This window comes from Cololabis saira, chromosome 13, assembly GCF_033807715.1.
Source record: "Cololabis saira isolate AMF1-May2022 chromosome 13, fColSai1.1, whole genome shotgun sequence".
NCBI lineage: Eukaryota > Metazoa > Chordata > Actinopteri > Beloniformes > Belonidae > Cololabis > Cololabis saira.
Genome location: NC_084599.1, coordinates 18,107,773 through 18,125,832, shown reverse-complemented (window position 1 = coordinate 18,125,832; position 18,060 = coordinate 18,107,773). Strand labels below are relative to the sequence as shown.

The window sequence follows — 18,060 nt, the reverse complement described above, 5'->3', positions numbered from 1 at the left end:
TATCTGAAATGTGCTTCCCTTACCTAAAACTTCACTAGCAGGAACCCAAAGCACCAGCAAAGAGCCCATAAAACTCCAGAGTTCAACAAATGCACATTTCTGAAGTTCATGAGCCTTCACAGACACGTTCCAGACTCAATGTGGAGAGAATCAAACTAGTCCGACACCGACAGGTCGTCGAGGCTGCTGTGGCCATCAACGTTGGAGTTAAAGCTCAAATGTATGTTTTTGTGTGGGAGTTCTTACTTGTTGGGCACCTTGGTGAAGATCTCCCTCACCCACTCCTCCAGAGTGTCCAGCGTCTCTACACAGCAAACACACTGTGAGCTGATGACATCACAAGTGGGCTTGGTTACACACATTTAGACATTCAGGCAGGGATGGGAATCGAAAACCGGTTCTTGTTGAGAACCGGTTCCCAGTGTTTTAATTCCTTGGAATCGTTTGTCTTTTTTGCAAACGATTCCCTCATCAATTCCAGTGAATGACTTCACCACACACATGTGGTAGTTCGCATTCACGCCCAGCAGGGAAACATGGCGACAAAGCGGCATAAACCCTCGAAAGTTTGGTTACATTTTACCAAAAAGGATAACAGGGCGACTTGCAATACTTGCAATGTGGACATTTCAACACAGGGAGGAAACACTAGCAACATGCAAAAGCATTTGCATTTGCATTTGCATTTGCATTTGCTAGCCTCTCCTTTCATCAAGGCAGGGAACAGTATGACCCAGAACTGTTTGTTCTCCTTTTTTCCAAATGAGAATCGATAAGAAAATCGATAAAGAATCAAAACGTTAAACAGAATCGAAAATGGAATCGGAATTGGCAAAATCTTATCAATTCCCATCCCTACATTCAGGTGATGTCGGGCCTGACTGAAGCCGTCAGGTACGAGACCAGCCGCCAACACAGGTGTGTTCCAGGTGTTCTGGTGGTGAGTACCTCTGGACTGGACGACCAGCGTCATGTAATGAGCGGAGTAGTGTCTCCTCCAGAAGTCCCGCAGCCTCTCGTAGGTGTTGATCTGTTTCAGTTTGGGCTCCTGTTTCAGTGTCTGGGCGTTACCTGTCAGAGCAACACACCTGTGAGAGAACACCTAGGACCCTCCCCCCCTAAAGATGTGAGGCCAGAGCTCAGGACTTGGCCCTTCCCAAGGATCAATGATCTATACATCCCTAATCCATCCATCCATCATATACAGTAATCCCTGGTTCTTCGCAGGGGTTACGTTCCAAAAAGAACCCGTGATAGGTGAAGTCCGCAAAGTGGCAACCTTTTATTTTTTTTTTTTAACAATTATTATACAAGGCTTCAAATTGCGGAGATCAGCCCCGCTCCACCAGCGACCCAATTAATTGGATTTGAACGGGAGAAAAAAAATACAATAAGTACAGTGGGACAAATTGTGACTGGCGCGTATTTCACTGCTCTTCTGATGCTGCTGCATCCTGACTCGCTCTGTAGCGTCTTTTTCTTCTGAAGCCGCGGTGCAGGTGTGTTTTTTCCAGAGAAGAACATAGTTATGAGTAATTGTTGTTGCTCTTTTTTCTTCTGAGCCAAAAGATTCTTATAAACCGACATGCCACCATGGATTATATGTGAGAACTGTAATGAACGATTCATCAAAGGGTCCCGTTCTTGAGCTGCTGCTGAAGCTCATTGGCCGTTCTCAGCATTGTTGCTAAGCAACCAACGTTATTGACACAGGAAGTGAAGAAGCGGGGAGACCGTTTAGCCAATCAGAATGCAGAACACGATGCAAATCCGTGAAGCAGCGAGACGTGAAAGGGGAACCGCGTTATAGCGAGGGATTACTGTATCATCATTCAGTCAGCCATTCATCATCATCCAACATCATTGCTAACGGACGATCATCCATTCATCCATTCATCCATGCACTCATCCATCCATCTCCACAGATCTTCCAGGAGGACACCTAGGCGTGTCTTGGGTCTGTCTCTGGTTCTTGTCCTGGTTGTCTGATTACAGAACTGGTCCAGTGCTCCATGACTGAGCAGGAACACATGGTGTTCCTTGAATCTGGGGCTTGAGCCTCAGAATATCAACTACAGTAAATCATAATAAGTTAGCATAAAACATAGTAAACAACAATAGGCAATAGAAAATCATAATCTACAATAAACCAAGGTTGTAAATTACATTTTTTCATCATTTAGCTTAAAGATTACTTAGAACCAGGTCCAACAGTCACCTGAGATCACCAGATCCTGGACTTTAACCAGACATTGGTCTTGTGTGTGTCAGTGCGGTTCTCACCCCAGTAGAATTTGCCCATCGGGTGTCCCGGTTTGGCCAGACTCCCAAACAGCATCTCCTTCCGATGGGAGTCCGACGGTCTCGCTAACTGGAACTCTGAGGAGACACCAGAACCAAAGCTTGTAGATGAGGGAGCAGATGATCGCCGGAAGGGGAGGAGACGGACGAGGACTCACCGCTATCCACGGCCTCCACCTCTCTGTCCACGGCATCCTCAATCATTAGGGGACAGATGAAGAACTGAGCCCACCTGGAATACAGGGAACAGAGTCTGTGTGAAACCGCTCCGGCTGGACGCTTGATATGACCTGCAGGACGCATGACAGCCGCTAGGAATGTCAGGCAGGCTTCAAACATACTTCAAACACGGGGAACCCACCAGTGCCCTTTCAAAAACCAGAGGCTCACCTCCAGTCTTCCTTTTCCATTCCAATTCAGAAATGCTTTATTAATCCCCAAAGTAAAAAACAAATATTTAGACACCAACCTGTAAGTACCAAACCTGACCACTAGAGTCTGGATCGGCCTCAATGCGGACTCATTAGGTCCCAATCGTCTGATTTTACATCCATGACAACCGTACGGGGGAATTTGATGTATTTTATTTTATGAAAAATCAAGAGATGACCGTTTTCCCAGAACCCCACTGGTGAATCTCACCTGTCAAGTGCCTCTCTGAAGTACTTCCTCTGAACATCGAACTGGAAGATGGTCCTCTCACAGTCGGTAGAGGCGTTATCACTTCCGCCATGTTTCTTCAGGAAGGCATCAAAGCCATTTTCTGCCGGGTATTTTTCACTGCCCATGAACACCACTGGGGGAATAGAGAGACTGGCTAAATAAATACGCAAAAAAATAAAAGTGCGCAACGTCATCAATAACTAAAACAACTGTGCAGCTGCTTGCCATGATTCCTTTGCTATGTTTGTTTATCTGCTCCCTCACCACCCACAATGCACTGCCCAGCTGTCTACGGAGGCCGTTTTAACTCTAACACGCGGACTCTGCACGTAGCTGGTCCAGATTCAGGTAGTCGAGCTTTCACGCCACAAACAGACCAGATCAGAGTTTGCTGACAGCCGTCGCAAGACCGTCTCTTCACTAGGGATGGGAATCGAGAACCGGTTCTTGTTCAGAACCGGTTCCCAGTGTTTCAATTCCTTGGAATCGTTTGTATATTTTTCAAACCATTCCCTTTTCGATTCCAGTGAGCATAGTGACGCCATCAGGCATGTTGTGTAAGCCAGCAGACGATAGTAGACATGGCGCCCAAGCGTTACAGACATACGAAAGTCTGGTTATATTTCAGTAAAAAAGACGACAACAGGCTAACTTGCAATACTTGCTAAGTGAATATTTCGTCAAAGGGAGGAAATGCTACCAACATGCAAAAATATTTGCGCACACATCAGCAATAATGATCAAGGAATGTTGCGTTTTCCAGGAGCATCTGCAACGTTAGTATGTCCTTGGCTAATAATACAGCAATTAACTAATTAACTAGTGAACATTCCCTATCATATTAGCGCCATTTGCCTCATTGTTGTCCTTTTTTTCAAAATGGGAAGCGATAAGGGAATTGTTAAAGAACCGAATCGGTAAGCAGAATCGAAAATGGAATTGGAATCGTAAAAATGGTATCAATTTCCATCCCTACTCTTCACTGTCACTTCGGTGCCGTCCCTGCGCTCATGCTGAACCGAGCGACGAGCGGCCACTCTCATACCCAGAGTTCCCTGGGCTCAATCTCCGCCGTTGAGGTGTGAAAACACCCTGAGCTGACGTGCTGTTCTGGGGCTGTTAGCATCGTAGCTGACGGCTGCTAAAAGCGTGAAATGTATGTGCCAACGTTAGAACATGCAAAGCTACTTACACTTTGTGTTGTGTGTACGGAAGAGTATTAGGGGAAAAATAAAAATAATAAAAAAAAAAAGTCGAAATGTTGAGAAAAAAGTCAAATTTCGTGAATTAAGTTGAAATTTTGAGAAAAAAGGCGAAATTTCGACTTTATTCACAAAATTTCGACTTTATTCTTGAAATTGTATTTCAACATTTCAACTCTTTTCTCGAAATTTTATTTCAACATTAATCTCGACATTTCGACTTTTTTTTCGAAGTGCATAATAAAAAAAAGTCTTCCCCTCTCAAATATTTTTTCTCCTGCATGGCCCTAATACTGTTCCGTATGTGCGGTACTATGGTTTATAAAGTACACATTTCTTCTGCAGTGCTGTTTTAAAATGCTATTTTTTTCATTTAAAGAATTTGTACGGATAATTCTGGTATGCGTCAGCATCTCCTCGGCGTAACCGTGTCAGAGCAACTCACTGTGCTCCAGGAAGTGGGCGAGGCCGGGCAGCTCCTCGGGGTCGCTGAAGCTTCCCACACCAATGCAGAGAGCGGCAGCGGCCTGAGAGGGGACACATGTGGGACAATCACATGACCACATGCAATAAAAATCAGTGCACCATCACTGACCCCGCCCACCCTCCTCGTTCTCTGATCCACCTGTTTTTCAGAGCTCTTCTTCTTCTTTGTTGCGTTGTCCTCATCCAGCTCGCTAAAGTCGCTGTCAGGATCTTCATCCTCATTGTCCCCCTCTTCCTCCTGGGAGCCTTCACCAGAGTCACTGTCTTCCTCCTCTTCTTCCCCTTCCTGCCTCACCTCTTCCTCCTCTTCTTCCTGTTCATTCTCACCGACTCTGCTCCCATCAGCGCTGTTTAAGTCGGAGATGAGGAGGGCTCGGAGACCGTTGCTCAGCTCAATATATCTGCAAAAAAAACACTTCCAATTACAAATGAGTTTATCTCAGCAGCATCCTTCATAAAAGGACGACCATGGACAACCCAGAGCATCATAGCAAAGTGATTCAGTAACAGAGGGTCTTCAGTCAGAGGCTTCTTCAGATCTGCTGCAGTTAAAACTGCGACAGGAGGTCCCTTTCCAACAGCAATAAAAGTGTACAATGAACCTCTAAAGAGACTGAAATCATGACTACTGCAACAATTAATTTCCCTTCAGGGATTCATAAAGTATTTTTGAGTTGAAATCAACTAAGTCGTTTTTCTGTGGAGCTGAAAGCTACAGATGTCTGAGTTCTGGATGCAACCAGTGGCTCGTCTGTATGAGGGTTAGTGCTCCAACTTAAGTATAATAAAGTAAAATAAACCAATAAATTATAATCTAAGTCTAAGTCTGAACCAATAACTGTACCATTATCTATAACAATACCTTTACTGATAATCAGTCAATATCTGTACTAATATCGAAACCAATGCTGGAACCAATAACTGCACCAATTTTTGTTACCAATATTTGAATATCTGAAACATTACCTGTACCAACAGATATGTGTGTGTCTGTGTGTGTGTCTGTGTGTGTGTACACAGTCAGTCCGGAAAGTATTCAGAACGCTTCACTTTTCCCATATTCTTTTATGTTACAGCCCTATTGATAATAGGAATAAATTCTTTTTTTTCTCAGAATTCTACACAAAATACCCCATAATGACAACATGAAAGAAGTTTTGTTATGATTTTTGTAAATTTATAAAAAATTATAAAAAACTATAAATATCACCTGTGATATTCAAGTATTCAGAACGTTTGCCATGAAGCTCAAAATTGAGCTCTGGTTCATTCTGTTTCCACTGATCTCTCTCAAGTTGTTTCTACAGCTTAATCGGAGTCCACCTGTGGTGAATTCAGTTGATTGGACTTGATTTGGAAAGACACACACCTGTCTATATAAGCTCTCACAGTTGGCAGTGCATGTTGCTACACAAACCAAACATGAAGTCAAAAGAATTGTCTTCAGACCTCCGAAACAGGATTGTTTCGAGGCACAAATCTGGGGAAGGGTACAGAAAAATCTCTGCTGCTTTGAAGGTCCCAGTGAGCACTGTGGCCTGCATCATCCTTAAATGGAAGAAGTTTGGAACCACCAGGAATCTCCCTAGAGCTGGACGCCCGCCTAAGCTGAGCAATCGGGGGAGAAGGGCCTCAGTCACTCTGTCAGAACTCCAGCGTTCCTCTGTGGAGAGAGGAGAAACTTCAAGAAGGACAACCATCTCTGCAGCAATCCACCAATCAGGCTTGTATGGTAGAGTGGCCAGGCGCAAGCCCCTCCTTACTAAAAAGCACATGGCAGCCCGACTGGAGTTTGCCAAAAGGCACCTGGAGGACTCTCAGACCATGAGAAAAAAAATCCTCTGGTCTGATGAGACAAAGATTGAACTATTTGGCATGAATTCCACGCGTCGTGTTTGGAGGAGACCAGGCACCGCTCATCACCTGGAGAACACCATCCCTACAGTGAAGCATGGTGGTGGCAGCATCATGCAATGGGGGTGTTTCTCATCAGCAGGACCTGGGCGACTAGTCAGGATTGAGGGAAAGATGAATGCAGCCATGTACAGAGACATCTTGGATGAAAACCTGATCCAGAGTGCGGTTGACCTCAGACTAGGACGACGCTTCATCTTTCAGCAGGACGACGACCCAAAGCACACAGCCAAAATATCAAAGGAGTGGCTTCAGAACAACCATGTCAATGTCCTTGAGTGGCCCAGCCAGAGCCCAGGCCTGAATCCCATCGAACATCTCTGGAGAGATCTGAAAATGGCTGTACACCGACGCTCCCCATCCAACCTGATGGAGCTTGAGAGGGTCTGTAAGGAAGAATGGGCAAAACTGCCCAAGAATAGGTGTGCCAAACTTGTAGCAACCTATTCAAAAAGACTTGAGGCTGTAATTGCTGCCAGAGGAGCTTCTACAAAGTATTAAGCAAACGTTATGAATACTTATGCTCATATGATTTCTTGTTATTTTTAATTTTAATAAATTTACAAAAGTCGCATCAAAACTAATTTATTCCTATTATCAATAGGGCTGTAACATAAAAGAATGTGGGAAAAGTGAAGCGTTCTGAATACTTTCCGGACTGACTGTGTGTGTGTGTGTGTGTATATACACACACACACACACACACACACACACACACACACACACACACACACACACACACACACACACACACACACACACACACACACACACACACACACACACACACACACACACACACACACACACACACACACACACACACACACACACACAAATCTGAACCAATACCTATATCAATATCTCAAGCAATATCTGAACTAGGGATCTAAACAATGAATCGACTATTGATTATTTGCCGATGAGACTTTGCTTGATTAAATGAACTTAATTTTCAGTTATGGGTAATCACCCTTTCCACTAGTGGAGTCCCCAGTAGAGGGAACCTAGGCTTAAACGCAACACTTAAAGCGACACTACGTAACTTTTCCACCTTAATATCATATTTCCAGAGTCATTGTGATGGTACATCAACTTCCAACAGGTTTAATGACACCTCTGTCATGGTCTGAGGGGTCTGTATCGCTTTCACTGGCACTATGTAACTTTGAGGAGCATGGTAGGAACCCACACTAAAAAACTACAAATCGTTACGACTTTGACTGCTTTACGGCATACGTCACTTCCCCCTCCTTCCCGATTCGTAGTCGAAACGAAAATGGGCGGGGCGTGGAGCGCAGCTCCACAGAAGCTGGTAACCCGTTGCTGCGTTGTGGCTGCAGCAGCTCCACACAACAGACGTGGGGAAAAGATCGCTAATGGTTTAACTTTTCACCGCTTTCCTGCTCGGAGGCAGAACCACGGAGGCCGGCCAATTATCTGAGATAACAAATTAAAAGATTAAAAGAGTCGTCGGCTCGGTTGGATCGCGGCTGTAACGAGTCCGACCAAACATAACGTTCCTCAGTAAGCAAACAAACACGCACACAGACGGGCGTCGGATCAAAACACGGGTTTATTAAACCACACACAAACACTCACAGAGTGAGTCGTTGGCCAGCTCTCTGCGGTGCGATTAATTTTGTTGAGGAAAAAATATTAACTATTTGATTTGTAGCTGCAGAGAAAAAAAATTATCTCACGAGGAAAAAAAAATATTGCTCACACCTCGGAGCCTCTTCAAAGCAGTCAAAAAAAAAAAGAAAAGAAAAGTAAGAGTAATACAAAACATGTACTGTATGTTGTACTATTATACTAATTTATTGAAACACATGGCGAGTCAAACATTTACCCAAGCAGCTGCCAAACACTCCTAAACAAGGTAGCCTAAGACGTGGGTTGTGCAGAACTGCGGCACTAAATCCTTATAAAGAGTGGCGCTCCGACCAGGAGTTTCATTCTTTAGTAGGGATTTCATATGGATCCAGACCGTTAATAATCATTATTTTCTCCATATACCGCTCCCTGGCTTCCTTGTTTAAGGTATCCCGGTAAATTCCAGTTCCTTTCCAGCAGTTTAACATCTTTTTTTTGCGTTCCGTCTGTTCACTTGGTGAAACAGAAAAGCGTCCCGTCTTCTCTCAAAACAAATGCACGCGACGGGACAGGAGTTTTCCGGCAGTACGCGCTGGTGCTCATGGGAAACGTAGTGTTCTTTCTGGTAAAGCACTACTGCTTTTGTCCAAAAGATGCCGCCAAACTCAGAAAAGCTGAAAGCTACGTTGTGCTGCTTTAAGAGAAAAAGATAATTGCATCCCTAATCTGAACCAACCAGAGGCAGTTTTCCGCAACTGTCTCAGCGTCCAAATATGTTCTGAATCATCTGGATCTTCTGAACATGACAAAAGAGCTCAATAGTAAATATTGAGATCCAGCAGACGCCTGAATCCCCATTCTGATATTCAAACACTTCCCCACCTGTACTTCTTGGGGTCACTGGGTGATTTGTGGATCTCCGGGTCTCCCTGGTCGCAGGTCCCGGCTCCTCCGGCTCCTCCGTCTCCTCCGGCTTCTCCGGCTCCTACGTCTCCAGAGGCCACCCTGGCATCCAGTAGAGGCGGGGGCTCCCCCTGCTCGGGGACAGACACCTGGCCAGGTGCCCCGCCGATGCTCACTAACTTGTTCGCCTGAGGCATCGTGATGAGTTCTGAAAGAGATGTGGAGGACCAGAATGAAGCAGAAACAAAACAATATTTCTGAAGAGACTTTAAAGGACTGCCAACGCAGCTCCTGCCTATTCTCATACAGAGTTCCTGACGTCTTCCCAACACACAGACTCTAAATTGAATGCTGATATCTGTGGAGATATATAAGCAGAGACGGGAGGGGCTGAAGACACATGCATCACTATAGTAACCATGTCTGTCGCCCCTCCCAGCTGCTTCCTCCGCTTCATAAATGCTGAATGGCTTCGGCTGTATCTTACCAGCCCACCAACACACCGACCAGTCTATCTAGTCCACTGGTCCTCCGTCACTGTACTGCACATAGAGAACTCATGTTCTGGGTCTCTGGAAAGCGCCTAGAGACAACTTCCGTTGTAATAGAAGCTATATAAATAAAATTTTATTGAATTGAATAGAACTATGTAGTAATCAGCTGAATTAACTTTCAAACTCCACTGAGCTATTTGGTCGGTGTTGTTCATCACGTCATCACTGTCGCACAGAGAAAACATAACAGATCACCAGCGGCATATTTATCATTCCTGGACAGACTATTTAAAATATATAACATCATTAGTTTATAGACTATTCTAATATCCCCTCAGATAAAATTAAATCACTTATGTTGTCTGTGTAATGATCTTTCACTTTGCAGCATTTTCATTCTACAGATGATTCATTTGTCACAAACAGCAGTTAACCCACCACCGTGCCTTGTGTACTATGAGGGATTCATGACTAATTAGAGACCAGGCTTCAATCAGGACATCAGCCCTCACATAAAAATGTTCAGGTTAGTTCACCGCATAAGAAGCCTGAAGATTCAGGGGCAAAATAACTGCCTAACAAAATCATGTAAAATAACTAATTAATTTAAAATGTGATTTCTCAAAGACCATGCACATGATCAAAGCACACATATGGTAGATTGTACTTTTAAAAAATCCTGTTTTTCCACAGTAAACAGAATAAATACACATGTATACAACCCTAACTCTAAAAACGTTAGGATGCTGTGTAAAATATAAATAAAAACAATGCAATGATTTTCAAATCTCGTAAATACATAATTGATTCCCAATAGATCATAAACATGCCTGATACTGAAACACCCTGATTTACATGTTAGAGGTTGAATTTTAAATCTTAAAGCCAAACCATCATTTCCAGCGGGACTACTAGAAGTCCTAACACTACTCATTTTGATGAGGTTTGGTTTCACGGGTGTCACTTTTATATGTATTATTTTCCAAACCTAGTTAATCCTCTAGGGGTCACCGGGGGTTTACACCGCGGGGGGGGTGGACACCTGCACAGGTAGACAGGTCGCCGGTCTACCGCGGTTACTGTGTTGATTTAAATGCATTTTGCAGCGTTATTTATTCACCCTCAGTTGAGACAGCCCGAGGTGTGTGTGTCAGTAAGTAGTCCAGGGGCCAGAGCCCAAAATTTCACTGGTCAGTACCACTCAAGGTGACAAAACTTACTTATGATTTTTGAAAAGATCCATGTCTGTAGATGATATTCTGGTATGATAACCCTTCCTGAGTGGCAGCTGTATCATAGTTATCAGCTCATGAAGTTACCCAACCCCTTCAGAAAATTACATTTTAGATGCTGGTGCATGTCCTGGTTTAGACTCATGTACAGGATATCTGTCAATGTTTCACAATATTATCTTTGGTATCATTTTAAAGGGGACATTTTAAGCATTCATTCAAGCTAAGATGTGAATCTTTCTGGCCAACATAGAGGTCACTGCAGCTCTTTAAACTATAAACAACACACATTTTTACACAATTTTCGCCTAAATGATATACTATCTTTTATCTCTGTGTCATCTAGGAACAACAGAGACACAAAATACAAAAACTGGAATACTTACAGGACCATAAGGATTCAGGAAATGTATAATATACCCCTACTATATTGTTGTTACCGGTCATTGTGAGCCTTAAACTAGAAGAGCATCATTAGGCTCCTATGAAACTATAACAGCCGCTAGGCTAATGTCACAAACTGGTGTTTATCATGCAAATACAGGACATAAAGGACACCCCAATGAGATAAGAAACCAGCTTAGTTTTATAAATATATATAATATACATTTACATGACAGATGATGAAGATATGAATAGACAGCGTCGTATTTTATATATGCAGGCTAATGTGTTGACCATTTTCCTGGTGTTCAGAGAGGGTGAAAGTGGGCCTTTTTAGGGCTTACTGTACGCCTTTTTATACTGCACCCTTATGGATTAAATTTAAGAAGGCCAGCATACATAAATTACAGGTTGTGTACAATGATTGTCTGCGTATTTTGCTTGGGAAACCAAGATGGTCTTCTAGTTTACTACCGAAGACTGTTGTTTTTTCCCCCCAGCATCCTGCTCACGGTGATGCTCCTGTGGTGGTACAGGAAGGACGGCGCAGCCGTTATGGTCGGCTGATTAAGCCACCAGTGAGGGACTGATGGGCCCTTCCAGGACAACCTTCTGGGTGTTCTGGGGGGGGCTGTGTGGCGGACACAATTACGGACCTCGCACCCATCAGGACTGCAGGGAAGGCGGCGTGGTCACAAGCAGTACTCGAGTTGAGGGGGGATGAGGGGGGATGGCATCCCCCCTGAAATAAAAACGGTCAAAATCATCCCCCCTGTAAAACTGCCATCCCCCCTTTCCATCCCTTATGTCATTTCATCAATGAATGTGGTTTTACTGCTATTTCAACATTTAGAGTCATCACCAGAAAAATAACACCAGAAAAATAACTTATTTGACAATTTTCACCTGTTTCAAGTAAATTTTCACTTGAAATAAGTAGGAAAATCTGCCAGTGGGACAAGATTTATCTTCTTATTACAAGCAAAAAAATCTTGGCAGATTTTTCTACTTATTTCAAGTGAAAATCTACTGGAAACAGGTGAAAATTGTTGTTTTTTCCAGCGATGAGTCTTGTTTTAAGTGTAATGAGATTTTTTTACTAAAATGAGACATTTTAACTAGAAATAAGACAAATATTTTTGTTAAGATTTTAAGTTTTTGCTGTGATCCATTTTACTTATCCTGTGAAGGACAGAGTCATATTGATAAGTTCAGAAAACTGTTTTTTATTGTTGTGTTTTGATGTATTTGATGTAAGCCCAATGGATATTTAAAGCTTACAGAAGGCTGCATTTAACTGCTGCTATGTAATTCCTGCAGTATTTCTGCAGGTGTTTTGGTCACTGCCTTAATTGTAATATATTATATTATTTGTAATCAGACAAATTATCTGTCCTCATATGATAAAATCCACCATCCCCCCTGAGTTTTTTTTACAACTCGAGTACTGGTCACAAGAGTTTATTGGTTGCTTAGCAACGCATATTTGTTTGCCGTTAGTTGTCAACTGTCAGTTGAGTTGTCAGTTGGATTCCGCTGTCAGGAATAAAGAGGGTTTTACCTCTGGAGTCGAGCCTCATCCTGCCACAACTGATTGATTATAAACAAGCATCTAAAATGTAATGTTCTGAAGGGGGTGGGTGATTTCATGAGCTGATAACTATAATCCAGCTGCCACTCAGGAAGGGTTATCATACCAGAATATCATCTACAGACATGGATCTTTTCAAAAATGATAAGCAGGTTTTGTCACCTTGGTGCTGATCTCTGGTCTGGCCCATGGACTATAAGGTCCCGGACCTGGACCCGCTCCACCAGACTTCACGTTATATTCATGACATTTAACAGAAACACCAACTGAGCCTCCATCAAACTTGGTCCCCCAGCCGGCCCAGCCGCTGCAGACCGAGCCCCCACCCCCCCCGGCTGATCGGCCGGCCCGTCCTCCTTCCCGGACCTTAAACCGGGGATTAGAGCTAACGGTTTACCGCCCGTTGGTTAGCGGCGGGGCTAGCCGGGGGTTAGCTCATCCTCCTGGAGGCAGCTCCCTGCTGGCCCGCCTGAAGGGCTCTGGCTCAGCCCGGCCCGGGGCCGGTGGCCCGGGGGCGGCAGGCCCGGGGCCGGGCTGGGACGGGTATCCCGGGAGGATGCCACTCACCTGGGCGTGTGTCGGGCAGGTGCAGCGGGAACTTGGAGTGGAGTGGAGTGAGCTCGTTCGAGTCGATCCTGCTGCTGGGGAAAACAAAGCTTCTGATTGGCTGCCGGCACGTCAATCACAGCAAGCCGGGCTCTCTGATTGGTCGAATGTGTGACGACTGTGAGTGGTCTGTAGATACTTATTTGAGCAGTTTAAATAATAATAATAATAATAATAATAATATTATAATTATAAGAATAATTATAGGCAAAATTATAATAAAAATAATAATTATTATAATAATAATAATAATAATAATAATAATAATAATAATAATAATAATAATAATAATAATAATAATAATAATAATAATAATCAATTAAACAATTAAATGTATCAAATACTTTAAATGAATGGAACCCTCTGAACCGAAATCAACTGTGTCTGCTGTCTACATCTGTTTATAATAATCCCTGTAGTGCACCAGTTAGCCATTGTGTCTGTGTTTCTCCTTTCTCTGCTCTTCAATCTCCCTGTCTGTTTTCTCTTTTCCTGCTCTGCCCAGTCTGGTCTCCAGCAGGAGGGCCCCCCTTATGATCCAGGTCCTGGTCCAGGTTTCTTCCCTCCTAGAGGGGAGTTTTTCCTTGGCTTAAGGTTTTTCTCCCACTAGGGGATTTTCTACCTGCCATTGTTTATGTAATAATTGCTCGGGGGTCATGTTCTGTGTCTCTGGAAAGATCCTAGGGACAACTTTTGTTGTAATAGACGCCATATAAATAAAATTGAATTGAATTGAATTGAATTGAGCTGATGTTTATCGAAATACGTGTATGAATTTAGACCCCTGAGATGTAAAAGTCCTGTGAGATGAACCAAATGATCCCAATGATCCATGGTGAAAGGTCCATCTGTGACGCTTGAAGAAGAAAACAGGCTACATTTGTGGATCTAAAGCTCACTTTAGAGTAAGGTAAAAAGAAAACAAAAAAACTGAATTTATGACTTTATAAACTTGCAAATTTGAAAGGGAAAAAAAAATTTATATTTGAAACTGCATCAACTTGCACATTTGCAGGAAAAAGCTTGGGTATTGTAACTTTAAAAATGTATGAGGGGAAAAAAAGAGTTCAAATTCTGTTTTTATAAGACCGTATAAAAGAAATCACCAAGAGCAAATGGTCCAGGATCTGAGTCCTGGACCCACCAAGGACAGAGACGAAGAACCAGCAAGAACATAGTGATCTAAGACCCAGGACCTGGAGCAACCAAGAATAAAACAGGAACACGGAAGAGAGAGCACATTACTCCTGTTTTATCCTCACTGCACTGGCTGCCTGTCCATTTTTAAATCCTTTTGTTTTTAAACCTCTAAATGGTCTTGGCCTGCCCTAACCCTCTGAGAAGCTGCATTTACACTCTCCTTCCTAGTCACTCAGATCAGCTGACCAGCTGATCCTGGATGTACCGAGGACCCAGCGCAGGCTCGGGGGGACAGGGTTGCTGCTGTTTTCCCCCCCAAACTGTGGAAGGCCCTACCGGTAAACATCAGACAGTCTTCTTCCCTGGTTATGTTTAAATCATCTCTGAAGCCCCACCTTTTCTGCCAGGTTTTTAACCCAGTATGAGATGTTGACTTTAGCTTATTTTAATCTCTTTTAATTTTTTTTATCTTAATCTTATTTTAAAGATTTGTTTATTCAAAAATAAATCCTGTACAGTATTGCTCACAGTAGAGTACAATACAAATATCTTTTTTCTTTTTTATAACCCAAGCAAAATGTAACACATATATATATAATAGTAACATATAATAATAATAACATATTATAAAGTGTAAAAAAAACTGTAATAAACAATATTACCCCAAAAGAAATAAAATAAAATAAAATAAAATAATTGAAAAACTAGAACAAAGCACCCCTCCCTCCCCTATATACACACATAGAATCCCCTTGACCCCTTGTGTGTGGTGTGTGTGTGTGTGTGTGTGTGTGTGTGTGTGTGTGTGTGTGTGTGTGTGTGTTTGTGTGTGTGTGTGTGTGTCCGCATTGTCTTACTGATATTTTTGTACAGACATAAAGAATCAGTGACAACTCGTTGAAATGGTTTATAAAAGGCTGCCATATGTCATAGATCTTAATCTTTTAGTATTTTAGTGGTTTTTATTTTATGTTTTTGATTGTGTGTCTTTTAGTGGTGTAATGTGTATTTTATGTTCACCAGGTTGGTCGGTGCTTGCAGTTTTTAAAGTGCTTTATAAATAAAGTTTGCATGGCTACAATGGTCTGATATCCATCAAGTCTGAAAGGGATAGCGGTGAATCAAAACTTCTTTACAAACATGTTAAAGAAAGACTTCAGTTAAAATGAGATCGGCTGTCGTTGATTAGAAACTTGCTTCTGTTTCTCTGGGTGTCAGTTTTCTGGAAATCCAACACCACTATAGTGAAAACAAACCAGTTTCAGTTCTGGTGTTGGGTTTTCCAGCAGGTGGGGAACTGCAGGAAGCAAACTGCAGCTCACAATGCTGCCACCGGGTGTCATGTCCTTATACCGAGCTGCTGTTCTTACATTCTGCTCAATAAAACTAGTCATGCGTGACACTCTATGGTACGGAAGAGTATTAGGGCCATGCAGGAGAAAAAATATTTGAGAGGGGAAGATTTTTTTTTAGGCTTAGGCTATTTACACCCGGGTGCAAGTACTGATGCGTAGGCTATTTACACCATGCTACCAATATCAATGTATACTATTGTAGGTTAAATACCCCATGTAATGCCACATGGAATGGCTTCAGACCTACAAGCAGCTCAACAGTGATTGACAGGTATTGACATCACTTTTGATAAACTTCATTTAATCTCTTCAAAATATCTTACAATGACATAAGAGCAAAAACCATTCATACAAAAGTGTGAGAGCAGACGTTTGCCTGGCTCTATTGTTTGACATGGTTCCAATTTTAGAGTGGTGCACATGCGCAAGTGAAAAAGCACCTTCTGTTGCAGACACATTGGTGCACATGTGCATGGGCAACCCGTTTGTTTTAATATGTCAACAGGGTGTGAATAGCTTGCTATTTGTACCCTGGTGCATAATGAAAAAGAAATCTTCCTCCTCTAAAATATCATTTTTATTTTTCTCCTGCCTGGCCCTAATACTCTTCCGTACTATGGTGATGCTGGATGGCAGGAAAATCTGAAAAAAAAAATTCATTATAACTTTTTTCTGAGTTTTGACTCATCAACAACGTCGGTTGGTTGTGTTGGTACCGATCAACCAACCGAGACGGACAACCTACCCATTGTCTGTCTTAACCTCCATCTTTCCTGTTAAGGATCTCCCGGACCACGAACAAGGACTCCTCCCTCTGGCTACCTCCGTCTTAGAATACCAGCATCCTCAAAGACCTTCCAGCGAACTCCCACATTTACATTACAATAAATTGTTTAGACACCATTGTCTCCTTCTATGAAACTTGAATGAAACTTACAACTGATGGTCTTCTAGTCTTTATCTTTAACATGCTTTATATTTTTGTTTCTAATCTCCTCAGATAACCGTCTCTTTTGTTTCCTCTGGTCCATGTTCAGTGTTCAGAGTTTTCATCCTTTAATCAGTCAGATTGACTGAAGATTAGACACATGTGATGTTAATTACAGGACCCACTGTAGTTTACCATCCCCTCCCGGAATCACCACCTTATTGTGGTCGAAATTGTATTTCAACATTAATATCGACATTTCGACTTTTTCCTCGACATTTCGACTTTTTTCTCGAAGTGCACAATAAAAAAAAAATCTTCCCCTCTCAAATATTTTTTCTCCTGCATGGCCCTAATACTCTTCCGTAGAATCTAGGCCTAGATGAGAGAGATCCCGGAACAACACGTCCCTCACCTGCTTACAGGTCACTAGGCCCCACCCACGAGCCCCGCCTGGGGGACGGGCTCACAGGCAAGCACCTGGTGACTGGCCGTGTTTGAGCCAGCGTGTCCAAGCTGGCCATCTGTGAGACCAGCGCTTTCAGAACTGAACTGGGGATGGCTTACCAACAAGACATTTTGGTGGTATTTCAATTCTATTCATATAAAGCATCTACTACAATACAAATACAATACAATTATCTATGAATGCTCTTTTTTTATTAACGATATCGATATTTTTCTCCCAATTCTTCTGCTGCAGCCTTGAATAAGTACTCCTGTTAAGGACTTCTTAGCTTATGTGTCACATAAAGAGCAAAGATACCATGAAAGAGGATGGCCAAGACAGAGAGGTTCTTGGTTCTCTCTGAAGGACTTAAAGACAAAATGTAGTTTTTTGTGGGGAAGGGGTATCAGCTAGAAATTGAGACTCACGTTTAAATTTCTCTTCTCAGTCGTGACGCGGGGAGGACTGAGAATCTTTTATGACTGAGAACCATGGTCTCGGATTTGGAAATACTGATTCATGTCCTCACCGGTTTAAACTCGGCTGTGACTCAGAGACAGATGAACATTTTGGCTCCGTGATGAAACAGGACCATCTAGAACTTGTGTCCATAAAAGTTTAGTGACAAAAGGCAGCCCTGATGAAGTACAACTCCACTAGCCAACCAAAGTATACTCCGTCAGAGGTATTGGACCCCAAATATCCCAATAAGAGTCCCAGAGTCAGAATAACATTACCCCCTCCCAAAAAAAGTTATTTCAAAAAGGGAGAGATGAGCTCTGATTAACTGTTGTGATTTTAATTATACTAAATTGCA

The 18,060-nt window shown here is 42.7% G+C and overlaps 1 protein-coding gene across 1 annotated transcript in view; it reads right to left on the bottom strand.

The window, feature by feature from the left end:
* Window positions 1–13,406, bottom strand: part of LOC133458325 (nardilysin-like) — a 34,819-nt gene extending 21,413 nt beyond the window's left edge. The window contains exons 1-9 of the mRNA XM_061738105.1: window positions 13,334–13,406; window positions 9,045–9,273; window positions 4,792–5,053; window positions 4,612–4,693; window positions 2,944–3,097; window positions 2,460–2,533; window positions 2,284–2,379; window positions 949–1,071; window positions 247–304 (exon numbers count right to left, since the gene is read on the bottom strand). Coding sequence (XP_061594089.1) covers window positions 247–304; window positions 949–1,071; window positions 2,284–2,379; window positions 2,460–2,533; window positions 2,944–3,097; window positions 4,612–4,693; window positions 4,792–5,053; window positions 9,045–9,262 — 1,067 coding nt within the window. The 5' untranslated portion in view covers window positions 9,263–9,273; window positions 13,334–13,406. The remainder of the gene's footprint in view (window positions 1–246; window positions 305–948; window positions 1,072–2,283; window positions 2,380–2,459; window positions 2,534–2,943; window positions 3,098–4,611; window positions 4,694–4,791; window positions 5,054–9,044; window positions 9,274–13,333) is intronic.
* Between the last annotated feature and the right edge of the window lie 4,654 nt (window positions 13,407–18,060).